This window comes from Schistocerca cancellata, chromosome 6 (genome assembly GCF_023864275.1).
Source record: "Schistocerca cancellata isolate TAMUIC-IGC-003103 chromosome 6, iqSchCanc2.1, whole genome shotgun sequence".
Taxonomy (NCBI): domain Eukaryota; kingdom Metazoa; phylum Arthropoda; class Insecta; order Orthoptera; family Acrididae; genus Schistocerca; species Schistocerca cancellata.
The window spans coordinates 279,309,868-279,328,472 of NC_064631.1; the positions used below are offsets into that span (position 1 = coordinate 279,309,868).

The 18,605-nt window shown below is 40.7% G+C and overlaps 1 protein-coding gene across 1 annotated transcript in view; it reads right to left on the reverse strand.

The window, feature by feature from the left end:
• Positions 1 to 10,592, reverse strand: part of LOC126088289 (zwei Ig domain protein zig-8-like) — a 377,426-nt gene extending 366,834 nt beyond the window's left edge. The window contains exons 1-2 of the mRNA XM_049906418.1: positions 10,577 to 10,592; positions 10,246 to 10,430 (exon numbers count right to left, since the gene is read on the reverse strand). Of these exons, the coding sequence (XP_049762375.1) occupies positions 10,246 to 10,430; positions 10,577 to 10,592 (201 nt within the window). The remainder of the gene's footprint in view (positions 1 to 10,245; positions 10,431 to 10,576) is intronic.
• Positions 10,593 to 18,605: the final 8,013 nt, after the last annotated feature.

The following is an 18,605-nucleotide window of genomic DNA, read 5'->3' on the forward strand; positions in this document are numbered from 1 at the left end:
ACCGCACAAAGGCTGCCTCAGGGGAGCTCAGTGGCTTCGGATCTGAGTATCTAACCCGTTACATTTCAAAACTTCTAAAGCTGTCCATGCCGACTGTGATGTATTTTGTGAAGTGGAAACCCAAAGAACAGCTAAACGGACAGAGACCGTAAGAAACCGCATGGAATTAGTACAAGGAATCACTCGTGGGTTCCCAAACGTTGTCAGCAGTCCATCTGTCTGATTGTCGGGAGAGATTAAGAAAGAATAGGGTTCAATGGTCGAGCAGATCTTCACAAGCCACACACTTCTGAACTCAACGCAAAGCGACGCTAGAGTGGGAGTAAAGCTTAAAGCCACTTGGCTCACGATGACTGAAAGCAATCGTTTTGGAGAGAGGAATCACTCTATTTTTCGTGGTTATGGTGTGGTCCCCTTATAATGCTTGGGAAAACACTGTTTCTGGAACGATATGAGCAGGTTTTACAGCTTTCTGTACTGCGTCCATTCGAGAACCAATTCGGAGATGATGATTGTTTATGTCAGGGTTACAACTGATCCAGTCATAAAGCAGCATTTGTGTGGCAGTGCTTTGAGGACAATGTAATTTCTGTAATGATACGGCCCTCACAGACTTCATACCTGAACACAATGGAGCATGATTCGAGTATCTTAGAAAGTCGATTTCAGTACATACACCAGTGTCCAAAATCAAAACCTTGTATTGTTTTGGCTCTGAGGAAGGATGGGCTGCCACTGAACCACAGATATTCAGACATCTCCTTGAAAGCGTCCTCAGCATATCTGAATCCGTCATGCTGCCGTAGGCTGGAGAAGACCCGTATTAATGCCCACTAATAAGTGTCATTTTATTAGATAGTGAATAATGGTCGTGGGCCTCCTGAGTGACTTAATGTCGCAATGTAAAGCAGTTTTAGTCTGATTAATTACTTACATTATTTGTCTCTGCAGTACAAAACTTGAAAACTGACACGTACCGTTATAGATACACTATGTGATCAATAGTACCCGGAAACCTAGCTGAAATTGACTTACAAGTTCGAGGTCCCCTCCATCGGTAATACTGGAATTCAATATGGTGTTGGCCTTGATGACAGCTTCCCCTCTCTCAGGCATACGTTCAATCAGGTGCAGGAAGGTTTTTTGGGGAATGGCGAGTGCTGCACTGAGGAGAGGTATCGATGTCGGTCGGTGAGGCCTGGCACGAAGTCGGCGTTCCAAAACAATCCAAATGTATTCTATAGGATTCAGGTCAGGCCTCTACTCAGGCCAATCCACTACAGGGATGTTGTTGTCGTGTAAACACTTCGCCACAGGTCGTGCCTTATGAACAGGTGCTCGATTGTGTTGAAAGGTGCAATCGGCATCCCCGAATTGCTCTTCAACAGTGGGAAGCAAGAAGGTGCTTAAAAAATCAATGTAGGCCTGTGCTGCAATAGTGCCAGGAAAACAACAAGATCTGCAACCCCCTCCATCAAAAACACGACCACACCATAACACCATCGCCTCAGAATTTTACTGTCGGCACTAGACACGCTGCCAGAAGTTCACCGGGCATTCGACATACCCACACCCTACCATCGGGTCGCCACATTGTGTACCGTGATTCGTCACTCCATACAACGTTTTTCCACTGTTCAATCGTCCAATGCTTACGCTTCTTACACAAAGCGAGGCGTCGTTTGGCATTTACTGGCGTGATGTGTGGCTTTTGAGCAGCCGCTCGAATATGAAATCTAAGTTTGTTCCCCTCCCGCCTAAACTGTCATAGTACATGCAGTGGATCCTGATGCAGTCTGGAATTTCTGTGTGAAGGTCTGGATAGATGACTACCTATTAAACATTACGACCCGCTTCAACTGTCTTCGGTCTCTGTCAGTCAAGGGACGAGGTCGGCCTGTGCCTTTTTATATTGTACGCGTCCCCTACATTTCCATTTCACTATCACATCGGAAACAGTGGACTTAGGGATGATTAGGAGTGTGTAAATATTGCGTACAGACGTATGACACAAGTGACAATCGCCTGACCACGTTCGAAGTGTGTGAGTTCCGCGGACCGACCCATTCTCCTCTCTCACGATGTCTAATGACTACTGAGGTCGCTGATATGGGGTACCTATCAATAGGTGACAGCACAATGCACCTAATATATGTCCGATTACTTTTGGTCACATAGTGTATATTAGCCCATTATAATGGAACCACAATGCAGAGCCTCCTGGCTGTCTAGTTTTACTTGTATCAACATCTTTTGCTAATGTGATACTTCTCTAACAATCAATTAACTCTGTAATGTCTCTGGTATGTGCTTTTGATTAATCTTATGAACTTTTCATTCTGCATTAGTCTGTGTAAAATTATAGCATGACCAATTCAGAGACTATTCTTACTCTTTTCTATGAAATTGCTGAACGTTTCCGCGTAGCCGTCATTGTGTGTCGTGCTAGTGTGTATAAAACAGTCGCATGATGATCTTAAAGCCTATTTATACTTCACTCAAAACGGTACCTAGATATTCACCTTTTAGTATCTGTACTGTTTTTCTCGTTAATTAAATGGTTCCCCTTTACATCGTAGTGTATTGAGCGATGATGAATCGTTCCATTTTAAACATTCCTCAATATGTCTCTTTTCACTTTTAACAAAATTAATGATACTGCTGGTTTTAGGAAGACCTGTGATCTCATTAGTTGCAGTTGCTTCGGGCGGTTTCAAAGAATTAGTGAATTTTTAAATGAGCGGAAGTCTCTAAAGTTTTAACTCATAGTAGATAGGAATGAAGGAGCATTTATAGGCCACATAGTATGCTTGCACAGAATGCATAGCACAAGGGGAATGATAATGCGTTACAGAAAAATCAGGAACAAATTATTCATAATCTGGAGTTCAAACACGGGTAATCGTATTGTATTTCGTAACTCTTTTTCTCTAATTCTCTTATTTTACTGGACTCCTACACAAAATGAGGCCATGATGAAGTCACTGGGTTACCACAAAATTAATGCTATCAACCCAAGAAAATTAATGACCAAAAGAATCATGCAAGAATGGAAAACTTACATGTACACCATTTGTAGTTTGAGAGAAAGATCTGACAATGTTCAGTTGAACAAACTTTGAAATTTTTAAGGTATTAGCGATAAAATACAAGGAGTGAAATTTTATCTATAACTTCAACGGTAAGTGCAATTATAAGAGTCGTACGACATGGAACAGAGTTAATATTTCTGAAAATGCTGAGACGGCATATGTCTGTCATTAGTGACAGTCTACATTTAGCAAGCAATCAACCGATCCAAAAACCAGATTGGAATAGGCTTTATTTGGAAAGACGAAATAAAATCTTAATGATTTGCCGATCAAGTTCCAGCATTGTTAGAGACATCAAAGGATTTGGAAGATCAGTTGAATAGAATGCATGGTGTCTAGGAAAGAGATTGTTATATTAATATAGTTAATGATGTGTAGTTGCGGCAACAAAAAACTGACGACGACCGGAATATGGACATAAAGAACAAGCTGGTAATGGGAACTTTGTGTAGAAATCTTCTTGTAGCCACGTAAAAAAATTTAAGAAAGAGAAACGTGTCTGAAGAACGATAAAGTAGTCGATATGGTTATAGAGGGAAGTGTGAGAAATAAAGCTACAGCAATTATGCAGAGATGAAGAGGCTTACACACAAAAGACAAGCGCGAGAATATTCATGAAACCAGTCTTTCGACTGAAGACCACAATAACAACATTAATGTGGACTTAATTGACTAGAATCTGGTGCATTTCAAGCGCAAATTTCAAGTGTGGCGATACTGTCCTTTCCTAGTTCCATATAGCGACGAAGTTCGGCCCAATTTTCGTCATCAAACGTATCGTATTAATTCGGAATTGACTTTCCATGTGTTTAGTCAATTCTGCTTGTGGGCACAAAACACATTTTTGAATGAAAATCAGTTGCGCAGGAAGGCATTGTTTGGTCTTCTATTCTGGCCATGTTTCTATCTCCACTGCCGACGTTACGTACGTAATGACAGATTAACAAACACGCTGTGTGATACGTAATCCCATTTGCTGCTGACACGTATCAAATTCGAAACGATGGCTTCTGATTATCGGGTAATTTGCAGTATGCAACAGAATAAGTCCGAATTTAAAATTTGTAATGTGATCGACTAAGTAATTTTATTTTCCTTTGGACCAGTACCACATTTATTGGGCTGAACTACATGGTACGTGAATTGTTAGTTCCTTTTTTAAATAGCAGACATCAGTTTGACTTACGCTGTATTTGCCTGTATTAATGAACGCATAAGTAAATACAGAGGCAATTCTAGGGCTTTAAATAGGACTGAGCATTGTGAGATCTTGAACAAATAATACGAGCAATCGCTGTTTTATCAGAAGGTGAAAGACCAAGAATATAACAAAGTAAACAAGAGAAGATTCATTCACACCATATTAAGGATACTCTGTAAAAATGTTTAAGAACTGAAGACTGACACAGCCGCAAAAGAAGATCCAGTCACAGGATAGATGGTGAAAAGTAGTGCTGAAATCACAGACACGTCTTCGAATAGTTGCGTTACGCAGCCTGTAGCGGGCAGAGCACGTATCTGCTCCAGTTTAAGCGGCAAAATAAGGAAAACTGCACTATGCTAATAATTACTATTGTACGATTCGATAGGAAAATACTAAGTACTAACGGCTTAATATAGATGTTTGTGGTGTTGTGACGTAGTCACTTGTGTTTCTTTGAGCTACTCTTGATTCGGAACAGTGAAGACCGTTCTTCGTCTTATTTCCAGGACTAAATAAGCCTGAACTAAAAGTTTCAACGAAATTATTTTATTGCATAGTTGAACTTGGAGACGTACAATGCATGTCTCTTTCTTCCTCTGTCTCTCTCTCTCTGTCCTCCTATGAAGTTACACGCTGTCTGTGAAATAGTTTTCAGTTTTTGATATTAAATCTTACAGAAGCACACGATAATGCTGTACATTTCATATAGGCCATAGGTAACCATCATTGCCATTTAAACTTTGAAAACTTCCAAGTATTATAATTTTTTTGATATATCTTGAGAGATACTGTAATTTAGAAAGATAGGTAACATGTAACACTTCAATCGATAATGTTTATCAGCTTGTTTTTGCACTGTAACATAAAATGTAAATACTAATGAATCAGATGTTTGTTGCGTTGACCGACTCGTTCTGGGCTTTACACGTGATCTTGCTCTAAATCATTTAGCTTCATACTTGATGCGTATTATATCGGGTGCCCCTCCTTAGTCTTCCGGTGCGATTTCTCTGATATTTCGTGAGATACTTGCAACTTATTTTTAGTTATGTGTGTACACTAAAATGGTCTCCCACACCTTTTATTAAATACTGCGTAACAGTCAGGACTGTATGCGAGTTTACTTGAAAACCTCCGACACTCACCCTGCTGCACTGTCAGAAAATTCGCTCACGAATAGTAATGTGCTTCCAGTTTGTATTTACTGACGCTAGGATCTAGTATAGGTATTAAAATACTTCCGAGTAACTATTGGGACAGTTAGAAGTGACAACATAGTCAATCTTGTAGGAAAGATAAGAAAACAACCACAGCTACTATTTCAGATTCGTTTATCTAGTAAAACCAGCTTCATTCTATACTATCATCTGCAGGAGACAAATATGCCGAAATGAACTGGTGGCAGGATTTAAAATGCTTAAGTCATAACAACGGCTCATTCCTGCTATAGTGTCAGTTGAAGATGTTTGTATAAATTTAAACTGGTTGTGCTTGAAACTGTGAACCTAAAATAAAACCTGCTGTTGTTTACTTAAAAATCATATTAATCAGCTGTGTCAACACAGCATGCTCAAGATTAGTAGGATTGTTACGTGGTGTGCAATAATGTTATTTCCAGGGGAGAAAAAGAGTTTCAATCGATTCGCCACGGCACAGTCCCACTGACATGTTTACTCCCTAAATTCTTATTTTGTGTTAGTCATGCTCTTGTTTCTTTGTTAACTAGCGTCTCCATTTTCCTGTAGGTGCTGGAATTTTGGCACGTCAACCCAAGCGTCATTCAAGGTTTGGGATTGGCTTAACGAAGAATAGTGTACCCTTATTTCTCATTTATATGCTCGAGATATTCGCTGTTACTTTACAAATGCGTTATTAACATAGGTATTACCTACGCAAAAACTAATATGCATTTCTCCCTCGACACATGCAGAATGCATTACATCTGGACAAACTCAGTGGTTTAGCGCTCCTCTTATGTTTCTCGCTCATATTATAGAAAAAAACGCAGACTACAAATTACATATATGCTGATGTCGCGATGTACGATAAAAGCAGGCGTGCAAAACAGCCGCTGGCGGCATTTTACTGAATAAATCCAAACGAATGAGTGCATGGTCCAGCGTCGACATCATTGAAGAAAAGCGGTTGTACATTCACGAGTTTCCATAAAGCCGAGTGGATTTTACTGCTGAGGTGACGGCAAATTCGTCGTCTAGCTACACGAGCATGAAGAACTGGATATAATCTTAGTACACGGTTTTTCTTTGACCTCTTCACGTCGGTTTATCGATTGAAAGTTGTCACTAACTTACCAAAAAAAGTGACCAACGTATAAAAGTCATACGTTTGAATGGCTAAGACGGCGAATATATATATACAAAGAATTTCACGACGTATCCGAAAACAGACCAACGCTTTTATCAATCTGTAGTTTACTGACAGGGAGGTTTAACCGTCTCCTAAAGAGGCACAACAAGTGACTGTTTAGGCCTAGTGCTGAAACTGAGCTGTGTAACATATAGTATGTCTGAAAACTCCCTATGTTCACAAAATTCTACCTGATTGGCGACAGTATTATGTCGGACAGAATGCACGCACGGTGTAAAAACTCAGATGGTGCGATTGAATATTTTTGTTTCGTTTTGGTGTCATTATTTTTCTGACTGGTTTGATGCGTCCCACCATCTGTTCCTCTCCTGTGCCTATTTCTTCATATTAGAGTAGCATTTGCTCTCAACATTCTGAACTGTTTGTTAGATGAATTCCAGCCTACTTTCTCTCGTAGCTTTTACCCTCTAAATTTCAATCACGAGCCGTGGAAATTATTCCTTGATGTGGCAACGCTTGGACTGTCATTTTATTCCTTCTTTTTTTGCAATGTTTTCCAAAATTGCATCTCTTTGCCGATTCTGCGGAGAAACTCCTTTCTTATCTTACTTGTCCGCCTGAATTTCAGCATGCTTCTATAACAGATTACTAACGCTTGGATTTTTTGCTCGGTTTTCTCACAGCCATCAGCGAATGTTATCGATATAATTTCACTGTTAATTTGAATCCCACTCCTGTCCATTTCTTTGATATTCGTCATTGCTTCTTAGATGTATAGATAGAGTGGTGGGGACTAAATACTACGCTTCTGTCTTAAACCTTTTCTTATCTGTTTACATTGCTCTCGGTCGTTCTTTTGGTTCCTGTACCTTTTGGAAATTAACAGTCTTTTCTCATCGATTACTCGTATTAGCCTGAAAATTTTTAATGTCTTACACCATTTTGTATTGTATGATATATCGACAAGTCCTCTGGAAGTGTACTGATTCTTCTTAAGTCTTGCTTTCATTATCAAATGTAGCATCAGAACTGCTTCATTGTGGGACTGCTACGGTCGCAGGTTCGAATCCTGCCTCGAGCATGAATGTGTGTGATGTCCTTAGGTTAGTTAGGTTTAAGTAGTTCTAAGTTCTAGGGGACTGATGACCTATGATGTTAAGTCCCATAGTGCTCAGAGCCATTTTGAACTGCTTCATTGGTACCTGTATTTAATTTAACGCCAAACTGATCGTCATCTAACATTAACAATTTTTCGTTCTTTTGTTCATTAGTCTTGTCACGAAGTCTCTTGCATCCTGCCCTTGCTGTATTCGGGTTGTGCGAATTATATTTTTCCTATGGTCTTATGGTTAGTCTCCAGAGGCATAGAATCTACAGACCAATTTGATCGGTCACTTGATTCCCATTCTTCACAATTATTTTACAAATTCCGAAGGAAGTTATCTAGGCCTTCCGTGATTAGGCTATTCAGAAGTAATGGCGGCAGCTGAACATGCTTTGAAAAACGGACAGAAAACACATAATATTGCATTGCGTAGCATCGTTTATTGTGGCGTGAACTCAGTTACATCCAAACCACGTGTCCTCTCTCTTGCCGACTCTGCTGTCTGGTAGACCCTGTATTCTAGATTGGAAGCTGAGAGGCAGCTAGTTAATCGCGTCTCGATAGTTCAGTGGGAAATTTTTTCGAAAGACGAAGTTCCGGGTAGGAGTCTGGCCCAGTCATCATAAAGTTTCCCATAAATTTTAAAGTAAGCATATTTCTAAATGTATTAGGACCTCCAGAATACCAGAAATTTATAAATAGTTCTATCGTTGAGCCGGCATTAGTTGAACCTTTATAGTTGCAGCACACTGGGCACAGCAGCTTCACGAACGTGCCTCAGTCAATAAAGTAACGCAATTTTGTAAACGTCTCTATGGCAATGCCGCAGCGTTTTCACACATGTGTAGATGGCTACCATTTTTGCTTGTAGCAGTTAGCACTTCGCAGTAGAAAGCTGAAAAAAGCGCTGCGCCCTGTCAGCGATCTTCTTATGCCGTCTTGGATATAGTAGGAGCCTTGAGCGGATGTACATTCCTACCATGCTTTGATGCGACCATCTGACAAGAGGCGTAACTGTCTATTGAGAATGACTAAAAATCCGCAACTGCTACAGCCAATAAACAACATTTGTGTGAACGTTGACTGATAACATTTACAAACGAATTATGGTACAGGAAAAATTAAGAAGAGTGCCACTACACTGCACAACACACAAAAATTTTTTGCTGTGTAGAATCATACTCATTCTTGTCTTTAATAACGGCTTAGGGATGCCCTTTTGTGATATGTTTGATTTATGGCATTTCATACTGCACAAGAACTCTTCCCGGATTTAACCATCAGGATATTAATCTACGGTATCCTTGTGTCTGTTTTCCTAACAACTGTGCGAGAAATTGCAATTATTTTCCTACAACTAAAGCCCTTGCGGGTTTTTATTTCCGTATTAGGCCTGCAGAGCTCCAGTTGTCGTGCAAAGAGGAGCTCCTGCAGCAGAAGTTTTACACAGTTTGTGTTCATTGTTTAGTTTTGTAGGTTTCTCACATGCTTATGAAAAATGAGTGCACCTTTTTTTACAAGCGTTCGCAAATTTTGTGAACTTTCGCGCAGCGTTAAGTGTGGATGTAGTGCAGATGTTCATGTAAGGTTCTATTTTGTTGTTTATATTATGTGCGTATTGTAATTTAAACAGTAGATACACGCCTCCTTGAGTGCCACAATTTGTACTTTGTCGGCTTGTAGTTTCGTAGTTCACACTGTGTTAGTTAATGCGTTTTTGCATATATTTATATGGTATTACACAGTAGGAGATAAATAAGGACTATTCTTTGCAGATGCTGTAAGCTGGCCCTTGTCAGTAAACTGCTGGTAGCCGCTAGGCCTTGGTTGACAGGGTATAAGCTGATGCCCTGAGCTTCAGTGACGAAGCTTCAGTGACGCCAAACATGTAAGGCCTCTGGTGCTGCAAATGAGTGGCAGACAGAGGTGCTTTCGCGTATGTGGGTAGAATGCAAACGTGGTAATTGGCTTCACGTGGGTCCCACTGACGTAGGAATATGTACAATGTATATTAACAACTTGTTCGTTCCAGCACGTGATGCTTCGTCGGTTGGGCTAGTGGCTGATTTCCGTGCCCAGATCGCAAAAGCACAGAGGTTTGGTAACAAAGATCGCCGTCCGTAAGATTATATTCCGCATTCGCTGATTTCTAGGATTTCTGTACTTGATGTGCCGTACACTTCAGTGTAGACTCGGCTATGGCCGGACTGCGTGCATTACGTTACTTTCGCCACATTCACATTGCACATCGTAGTTATCGGGTACTCACAAATCCAGTTTCACTAGCAACAGCAGGTAATTAATTTTACTCGGGGGTCGGAAATCTTGTCTCATACTAGATTTACGTAATATGAACCCAGTTTTTCTCCATCTAATGATCCTTAGCTTTAGACCTTACTGATATTCAATTTAACCTCGAATACATTTATGGTAGAGGTTATTGTGGAGGTTCCAGTCTCAACAACACATTGATAATAAAAGCAGCCCTTGCCTCGCCGTTGTTGGGCTTCACGTACCGTGCGGTTTCCAAGTTGCCGCACGCGGCAGGTGAGGTAGGCCGACTTGCCGGCCAGCGCGGTGACATTGCGCGGCGTCTGGGGGTCGAAGTAGGGACCCCCGCGTCCGGGCAGCGCGTGAGCAGGCGGCGACCCCGTGGCGGACGCCGGCAGTGAGTTCGGCGCGCCGCTCGGGTACGACGAGCCTGGAGAACACGACAAACAATATGTTCTGTACTTACTTGTTGCGTAAATCTTATATGCTAGATGGTGTCTAGTTACGTAGTTTACAACGTACAGGCTACTTTACACATCAGATAAAAGTCATTTGTGTATAGATTTCACCATGTACCACGCGCCGTGTACATAATTAGTGGTTTCTTCATTTACATATACATGGCTTACGATAGACCCGAACCATCGATCTAAGTAGACAAAAAGTTGCGTAACATACTCTATAAATAATTTTTTTCGCCGGGAACCTCTTTCACGGTACTCTTTGGACCTCTGGAAACTGGTAGGACAGCCACCACTGTAATATGCTCAAATTGTGAATGGGACAATGCGACATACACTGAGTTGACAAAATTCACGAGAGAGCGATATCCACATATATGCAGATGGTACACAAGGTAAAAAACGGGACTGCAATGCCTTAAGTCGTTTGTGCTCAGATGATTCATCTGAAAAGCTTGCCGACGTGATATGACTACACGACGGGAATTCCACGTTTATGTGGAATGGTGGTTGGAGGTAAACGTATGCGACATGCGATTTCGGGAATCCTTAGGGAATTATTTCGGAAATAATTAGGGAACTCAATATTCCGACGAAATCCACAGTGTCAAGAGTGTCCGAGAATACCAATTTCAGGCATGAAATTATAATTAAACCAAGACCCTAAGCTGTCGACAGGCGTTGTAGATCAATGGGGACAGTTGAAAATATGTGCCTCGATCGGGACTCGAACCCGGAATCTCCTGCTTACATAGCAGACGCTCTATCCGCCTGAGCCACCGAGGGCACGGAGGATAGCGCGACTGCAGGGATTTATCCCGTGCACGCTCCCACTGAGACCCACATTCCCAGATTAATGTCCACACACTACATTCTTAGTACCCCTTCCCACTACACTCATTACTCGCAGCAGACAATCTTCAATCCCTTAAGAGTTAGGGCAGTTCGTGTGCATCCAGCATAGAAGAGGTCCATGGCCGGTAGCGTTAACTATATGAAGATGGTATCTGTTCTTTCAGGCATGTCGTTTCATTATAAGAGAGCTGCTTGGTCACCGATGGTATCTGTTCTTTCCAACATGCCCGAAAGAAGAGATGCCATATTCATATAGTTTCAGGCATTTCCTCTCGCCACAGACAACGTAGTGGCCCACGGTCTTCGCTTAAACGACCGAGCGCAGTAGCATTTACGTGGAATTGTCAGTGTTAACACACAAGCAACACTACGTGAAATAAACGAAGAAACCAATGTTTGACGTACGACGATCGTATCCGTTAGGAAAGTTCCGCGAAATTTGGCGCTAATGGTTTATGGCAAATTACCTCTGTTAACAGAACGAGATCACCTGCAGCGCCTCTCCTGAGCTCTTTACCATATCAGATGGACCCTAGACGACTGAAAAACTGTGGCCTGGTCACATGTGTCCCGATTTCAGTTGCTAAGAGCTGATCGAATAGTTGGAGTGTGGCGTAGACCAGATGAAGCCATCGCCCCAAGCTGTCAACAAGACACTGTGCAAGCTGCTGGTGGCTCCGTAGTAGTGTGGGCTGTGATAGCATGAAATGGACTAGATCCTCCCCAACCGAACTGATCTTTGACGGGAAATGGTAATGTTCGGCTATTTAGCAACCATTTGCAGCCATTGACGAACTCCATGTTTCGAAAACACTACGAAATTTTTATGGATGCCAATGCGCCATGTCAGGTAGCCACAGCTGTTAACTATTAGTTTTAAGGACATTCTGAAAAATTCGAGGGAATGATTTGTCCACCCAGGTCGCCCCGCATGAATTCCATCAAACTCTAATGGGACGTAATCGAGAGGTCAGTTCGCGTTCAAAATCGTACATCGGCATCACGTCCGCAATTATGGGCCGCTATAGAGGCCGCATCACTCATTATTTATGGAGCGGAGTTCCAACGACTTGTTGAGTCAAATGGTTCAAATAGCTCTGAGCACTATGGGACTTAACTTCTGAGGTCATCAGTCCCCTAGAACTTAGAACTACTTAAACCTAACTAACCTAAGGACACCACACACATCCATGTCCGACGAAGGATTCGAACCTGCGACCGTAGCGGTAGCGCATTTCCAGACTGTAGCGCATAGAATCGCTCGACCACTCCGGCCGACCTTGTTGAATCCATGCCACGTCGAGTTGCTGTACAATGCCGGGCAAATTGAGGCTCGACATGATATTAGAAGCTATCCCACGACTTTTCTCACCTCAGTGTATGTTGCAGTTCAGTCCATAAATATAGCTCTGAGGGTCATTCCAAAATTAAACAGTACTCATGCTGTATTTACTATTTTAATATCTGACAGTGAGCATTTCGACTTCGAAATGTTTTCTTTTTCTTTGAGTCATCAGTCTTCAGAAAGATTTGAAGCATCCCGCCACGAATTCCTTTCCCGTGTCAACTGCTCCATCTACGCCCTAAATAATTTGTATAATTTGTTCCAGTCTGTGCTCCTCTGCAATTTTTCCGCTGAACGGGTGCCGCTGGTGCCATGAAAGATATTTCCAAGCGTCTTAACATATGCTCTATCGACCTGCCTCTGTTCGTTATCAGCGTTTTCCATAAGTTCCTTCCTCCGCCTAGTATGAGAGGAACTTCTTGTTTCTGACCTCATCGCACAGCATAATTTTCAACTGCTCTGTATACCACATCACTTCAAACGCTCTGGTTTCCTTGTTCAGGATATCGTGCTGACCATAATTAACTACCACACAATGGTTTGCTCCAGAAATTTCTTGCTCAAAATAAGGAATGTATTTGACACTGCAAGGCTCTTCTTGTCTTACTGTTCTCATTTGTGCTACTTCTCATTACTATCGTTTTTCTTCGATTTACTCTGTTCCTCCCAGTCCACATTCTGCACTCTTAGACTGTTCATTACATTCGATAAGCCTTGTACTTCTTATCACCCTCAGTGTGGTTACGAATGTCACCACCGAATGTTGATATTAATAATCTTTCATCTTGAATTTTAATCCCACTCTTTAACCTCCCTTTTATCTCTGTCGTCGCTTCTTCATTGTAAAGATTGAACGACAGGGGATGTGTCGATCAGTGTATTACCCTCTTTTAAATGCGATAAATTCTTTCTTGGCCTTCCATTCTTGTTGTTCCGTCGTTGCTCTTGTACATATTGTTTGTTAGTCGTCTCCCCCCATGCTTTATTCCTATGTTTCACAGAATTTCGAATATCTTGCACCATTTTACACTATCCAGCGCTTTTTCCAGGTCGACAAATCCTACGAAACCAACTTCATTTTTCTTGTCTTGCTTCCATTACCAAGATCAAAGTCAGGACTGCTGCCCCGCTGCTTTTCCCTCTCCCAAAGGCAAACTGGTCGCCACCTCACAGCTCCTCAATTTTATTTTTCGTTCTTATGCATATTACCCTGTCAGCAACTTGGAAGCATGAACTGTTAAGCTGGGTGTGCGATAATCCTCGCACTTGTCAGCTCTTGCTGTCTCAGAAACTGTATGCATGACTTTTTCCCGAAAGTGTGATGGTCTGTCACCAGGCTCATATAGGTTCTACACAACAACGTGAAAAGTTTTGTTACCACTTCCCCCAGTGACTCTAGAAATACCGGTGAAATGTTATCTATATCTCATGTGTTATTTAATTTCAAATATTCTGGAGATCCTTTAAAATCTGACCCTAATACTTGATGCACTATCTCTTCCATATCGATTCCAATTTGTTCTTCTATCACGACTTCAGGTAATTCCTCCCCCAGAAAGAGGCCTTCAAAGTTTTTTGTTTCTGCATTTAACAATGTAATTCCCCTTGCGCTGTTTATGTTGACACCCTTCCTTTTAACTTTAACTAATGTTGATTTGACTTTTCTATATATGATAGCCAGTTCTTCCGAGAACCAGTTCTTTTCCATATTTCACATTTTTTCTTCAGCCGTTTCGATTTGGCTTCTATGCACTTCCTGTTTATTTCACTGCTAACTGATTTATATTGCTGTATTCCTGCCTTTCCCTGAACATTTTTGTACTTCTTCCTTTCGTCGATCAGTTGAAGTATTTCATCTGTTACCCAGTCTGCCTTCATAACCGAGCGGTCAATGCGACCGACTTTTTTATGGGGGATCCGGTTTCAGTCTGCGCTACTGCCAAAGGTTTTTCCTTGGTGGGAGTACTGGACTGTGGTGCACTCAGCCTCGTGAGTCCAACTGAGGGGTCACATCAATTGAGAGGTATCGGCTCCAAAGTCTAAAAGTCGAAACGTCGACAACGGCCGGGAGTGTGGTGCGCTGACTACATGCCCCCCCCCCCCCCCCCCCCATACCGATCCGATGACGAATGCCGAGAATTAAACGGTGGTCAGTCGACAATTACATGGTCTTCAAGACCTGCCCGCGGGATTTCAAGGTTTTTCCATTTACACCTGTTCCCCATGATTTCTCTTTGTCGTACCAATATCTATGACAGCTCTTTTCAGAAGTGTCTACTCTTCTTCAACAGAACTTACTACTGTGGTACTCGTCGTCGCCGTATCGATATTCACATATCTTAGCCAACATGAAAGTCGTATCATTATTTCTCCATACTTCAGTTTCCCACTTCCTTCGACAGTGATTCTTCCGTTAAATTCTCTTAAACTTCATTCTTTTCTTCATTATTACAAAATATTGATCCGACTCTTTATCTGCTTCTGGGTATGCCCTACGGTGCAATATATTGCAATATCTGTCTAATAATGACGTCATACAACTGGAATTTTTTCTTACATTCGGGCCTTTTCTAAGTACTTCCTCCAATGTGGTTTTTGAACTGTGTTTTTCTAGTTCCATAACCTTATCCCTCGATCCTCTGCGACCCTAGCTTTTAACCCGCTGCCGTCCGGCGATATGCAGGTGAAGCAGTTTACAAAAATAATAGACGTAAAGAAAATCCATCAGAACGACAGAAAGTGTAAAAGAGCCCTAGTTACATCAAACCAATAACTAGTGTACATACACGGGGAGTTCCAGGATTAATAGTCAGTGTTCAGGGATTCAACAGGAGCGATCATTTGAACCATGAATCTTCTTTCCGGTATTTTCCGAGATGGAACACGTTTCGTGTATATTGTTAAATATATCCTCTATTATTCCATACACTGTCAGACTTTCAGAAGTACAGCAGTTGGTAAACATTGCAACATGCTTTTACAAAGTATCAATCGAAAACTATCAATGAAGAAACGTCCCTCTCACTACTTCATTCACAACACACCATGGACAAATGCGCGGTCAACGAGCAAGTTTAACGGCTGCAAGACATCCCGAACTAAGAGGTTGAACTCAACGAAATAGATTGTGCTAGAGAAAAACGTCAAAGAGATTGGGTGGGTGAGACACAAACGTGCCAGCCGTTAGCCAAGAAACAGAAGTACGACAAATGTATTCCATCTCGGAAACCATTCAGAACAGAGCATCTGTCCATATGAAGTACTTTGGTTCAAATGAGCCATCCTGTCATATTCCTAAATATTGACAGTTCCATCTGGGACACACTGTGTAACAAATTTGACTAAAATCTAATTCCAATTCCTTTCTATTTCACGAACCTTCGCCTAATTACTGAGGGTTGGACCGATAAATTTTTGTAATTTCCTAATCCTAACAGCAAAGAATATAATCAGAAGCTGATGCTGCAGATGACTGACGTTAATAAGTTTGATAACTGTCGTTCTGGTATACGCAGCTATAATGGGAACTGCAAACACAGCCTATGATATTGCAGAAAAAAATAAATAACAGCCACTGAGGAAAATTTATAAATATAATACCAAGAAATCCAGTGTTTAAAAAGACAATATATTTATTTTTATTCTTGTATACGTGGTTTGTTAGGCCAATGATTGCTGCATTCTAAAACTATCTAGGTAGTGCAGAATAGTTATTTCTTGATGACCACGGTGGGTCATAGAAAGAGCCATTAATGAACTCTTGACAGCTAAAGCGTTCAGTCTTGGTAGTTTGACAAACCACAGTAAACTCTTAGTACCTCCCACGTCTGTCCGGTGTAATCAAACAACAGGACACTTTCTCTATTTTACTCATACATTTCATTTCATTTCCTTAAATTAATTAATATAATGTACGACTGCATGCGGGTAAATTCTGCTGATAATGACAGCAATAAGTAATTTTTTCCAATAAATAAAAAGCAGAATTGAGTCGCAAATCGAGACTAAACAATAATAAAAATTGTAAAATTGGAAGTATTTCTTTCGTATAACAGTACAGTTGATTTCGATGATTCCAGTTGCGTCTCGTGGTTCTTTTAATTAAAAGAAAATTCGATTTGTATGCTAATGCGAGCGACTAAGCTTCTTTTCTTTTATGTCTAATTTTAATTTCAGATCCCTTAAGGATTCTGCATAGTCAGCAGTATTTTATTTAGCTGCAAAATTCGAAACCTTTCTTCAGCTTAGCCATCAGGTTGCCTGAATGACTCTTTTTCTCATTACAAAATTCCACAAATACACTACATGATGCTAATCAATCTAAACAAAGAGATAATATTTACATGTACGGCCTAGGTTGTTGTAGATGTTCCAATCTCAGCAGCCACATTAATAACAAAAAAAATTTTAAATATGTGTGTTTCGTTAACAAAAGGCAACTTTTAATCCATGACCATGTTCACCAGCTCGCCAACTGGGATCACGTATGTTAAGTTGTAAATGGTTTATAAGAATGTTCTAAGAAAATCTTGGGTTAATAATTGCATGGAATTAATTGGGATGAGCATCTCTTTTGCACGAATCGTGTAGTGTGTTTCTTATACATTTTTAATCACTGTGGTGGCTGGTTATGCTGAAGATGAACATATTTAATGATGTTCACAATACACACAAGTGTTATCAATTATAACAATTAAAGTTACAACCAGTTCCATGAGTTCACTCTGTATTTGATTTCGTTGCTAGCGACGTAGATACAGAACACCCGGATTTCCACCGAAATAACTTAATTCTGTAACAAGGATTGCAACAAGATACGTTACATAAATACTATATCTAATACATACATCTCACGAATTGCTGAGGATTTTGGTGTTTTCCTACAACTTGCTTCTTTATGTTTCCGTACGCTTGTGTGTGTGTGTGAGTGAGAGAGAGAGTGAGTGAGAGAGAAGTAGAGAGCGAGAGAGATAAAGAGAGAGAGAGAGAGAGAGAGAGAGAAATTCTTTGCTTGGTACGCTTGTGTTCGATGCTATTACCATTGTACAAATGTCCATTTTGTTTCATTTTCTTACCGTCCAATTAATATCGACTCCAAAATTATAAAAGATTTAAGATGGAATAGTCCTTACTATGATCTCTCTTCAATGCAGTGGTATCCTTCACTAAGAAATTTACAACTCTCCTTTTCGTCAGCTACTACTGACGTTACTGCAAGAACAATAAATTTTCCTGTTGGATATTTTGATTAAAATGTTAACAATACTCTTTTTGTGTGTGTTTGTGTGTGTGTGTGTGTGTGTGTGTGTGTGTGTGTGTGTGTGTGTGTGTGATAGAAACAACACAGAATTTTTATTAAAGAAAATTACATGTTGTAATTATTCTGGCTGTGTTATATGGGAGAAACGTAGGAGTGTCACGATAAATTATGAAATATTTTCCTACAGTCATGTATGTTTGTCTTAGTGGTAATTCTTTCGACATTTCACATTTATTTCATTCTGTATTCACTGTCACAATTTAGGTTATGTAGATATTTATAAGACTGTTGACAAGCTACAATTTCGCTTCATGCTTAACGTATCAGGTTAGTGGCATATGCTGACGATTCCTGTATGGTCAGATAGTGAATATGACGTTCGAAAAATGTACTAAAACATACAATGTAACTTACTTCGAAGGAACAACATTGAATCACTTACCAATAGCTGCGAAGCCGAAACTACAATAATCCAGCCCAGAGGAAATAGACAGAAACCGAATGACGAATGCGTTATCATTGAGATAACTTGTAAAATATGCGTTCAAATATTCAAAACATGAAAGACCTGATGAAGGAAATGAAAGGGGATTGTGGCCGGATCGATGAACGCTATTATGTTCCCAAGCTCGAGCAAACAGAATATTAATAGCATTAAGTGTAATTTTACGTTTAACTTTACTA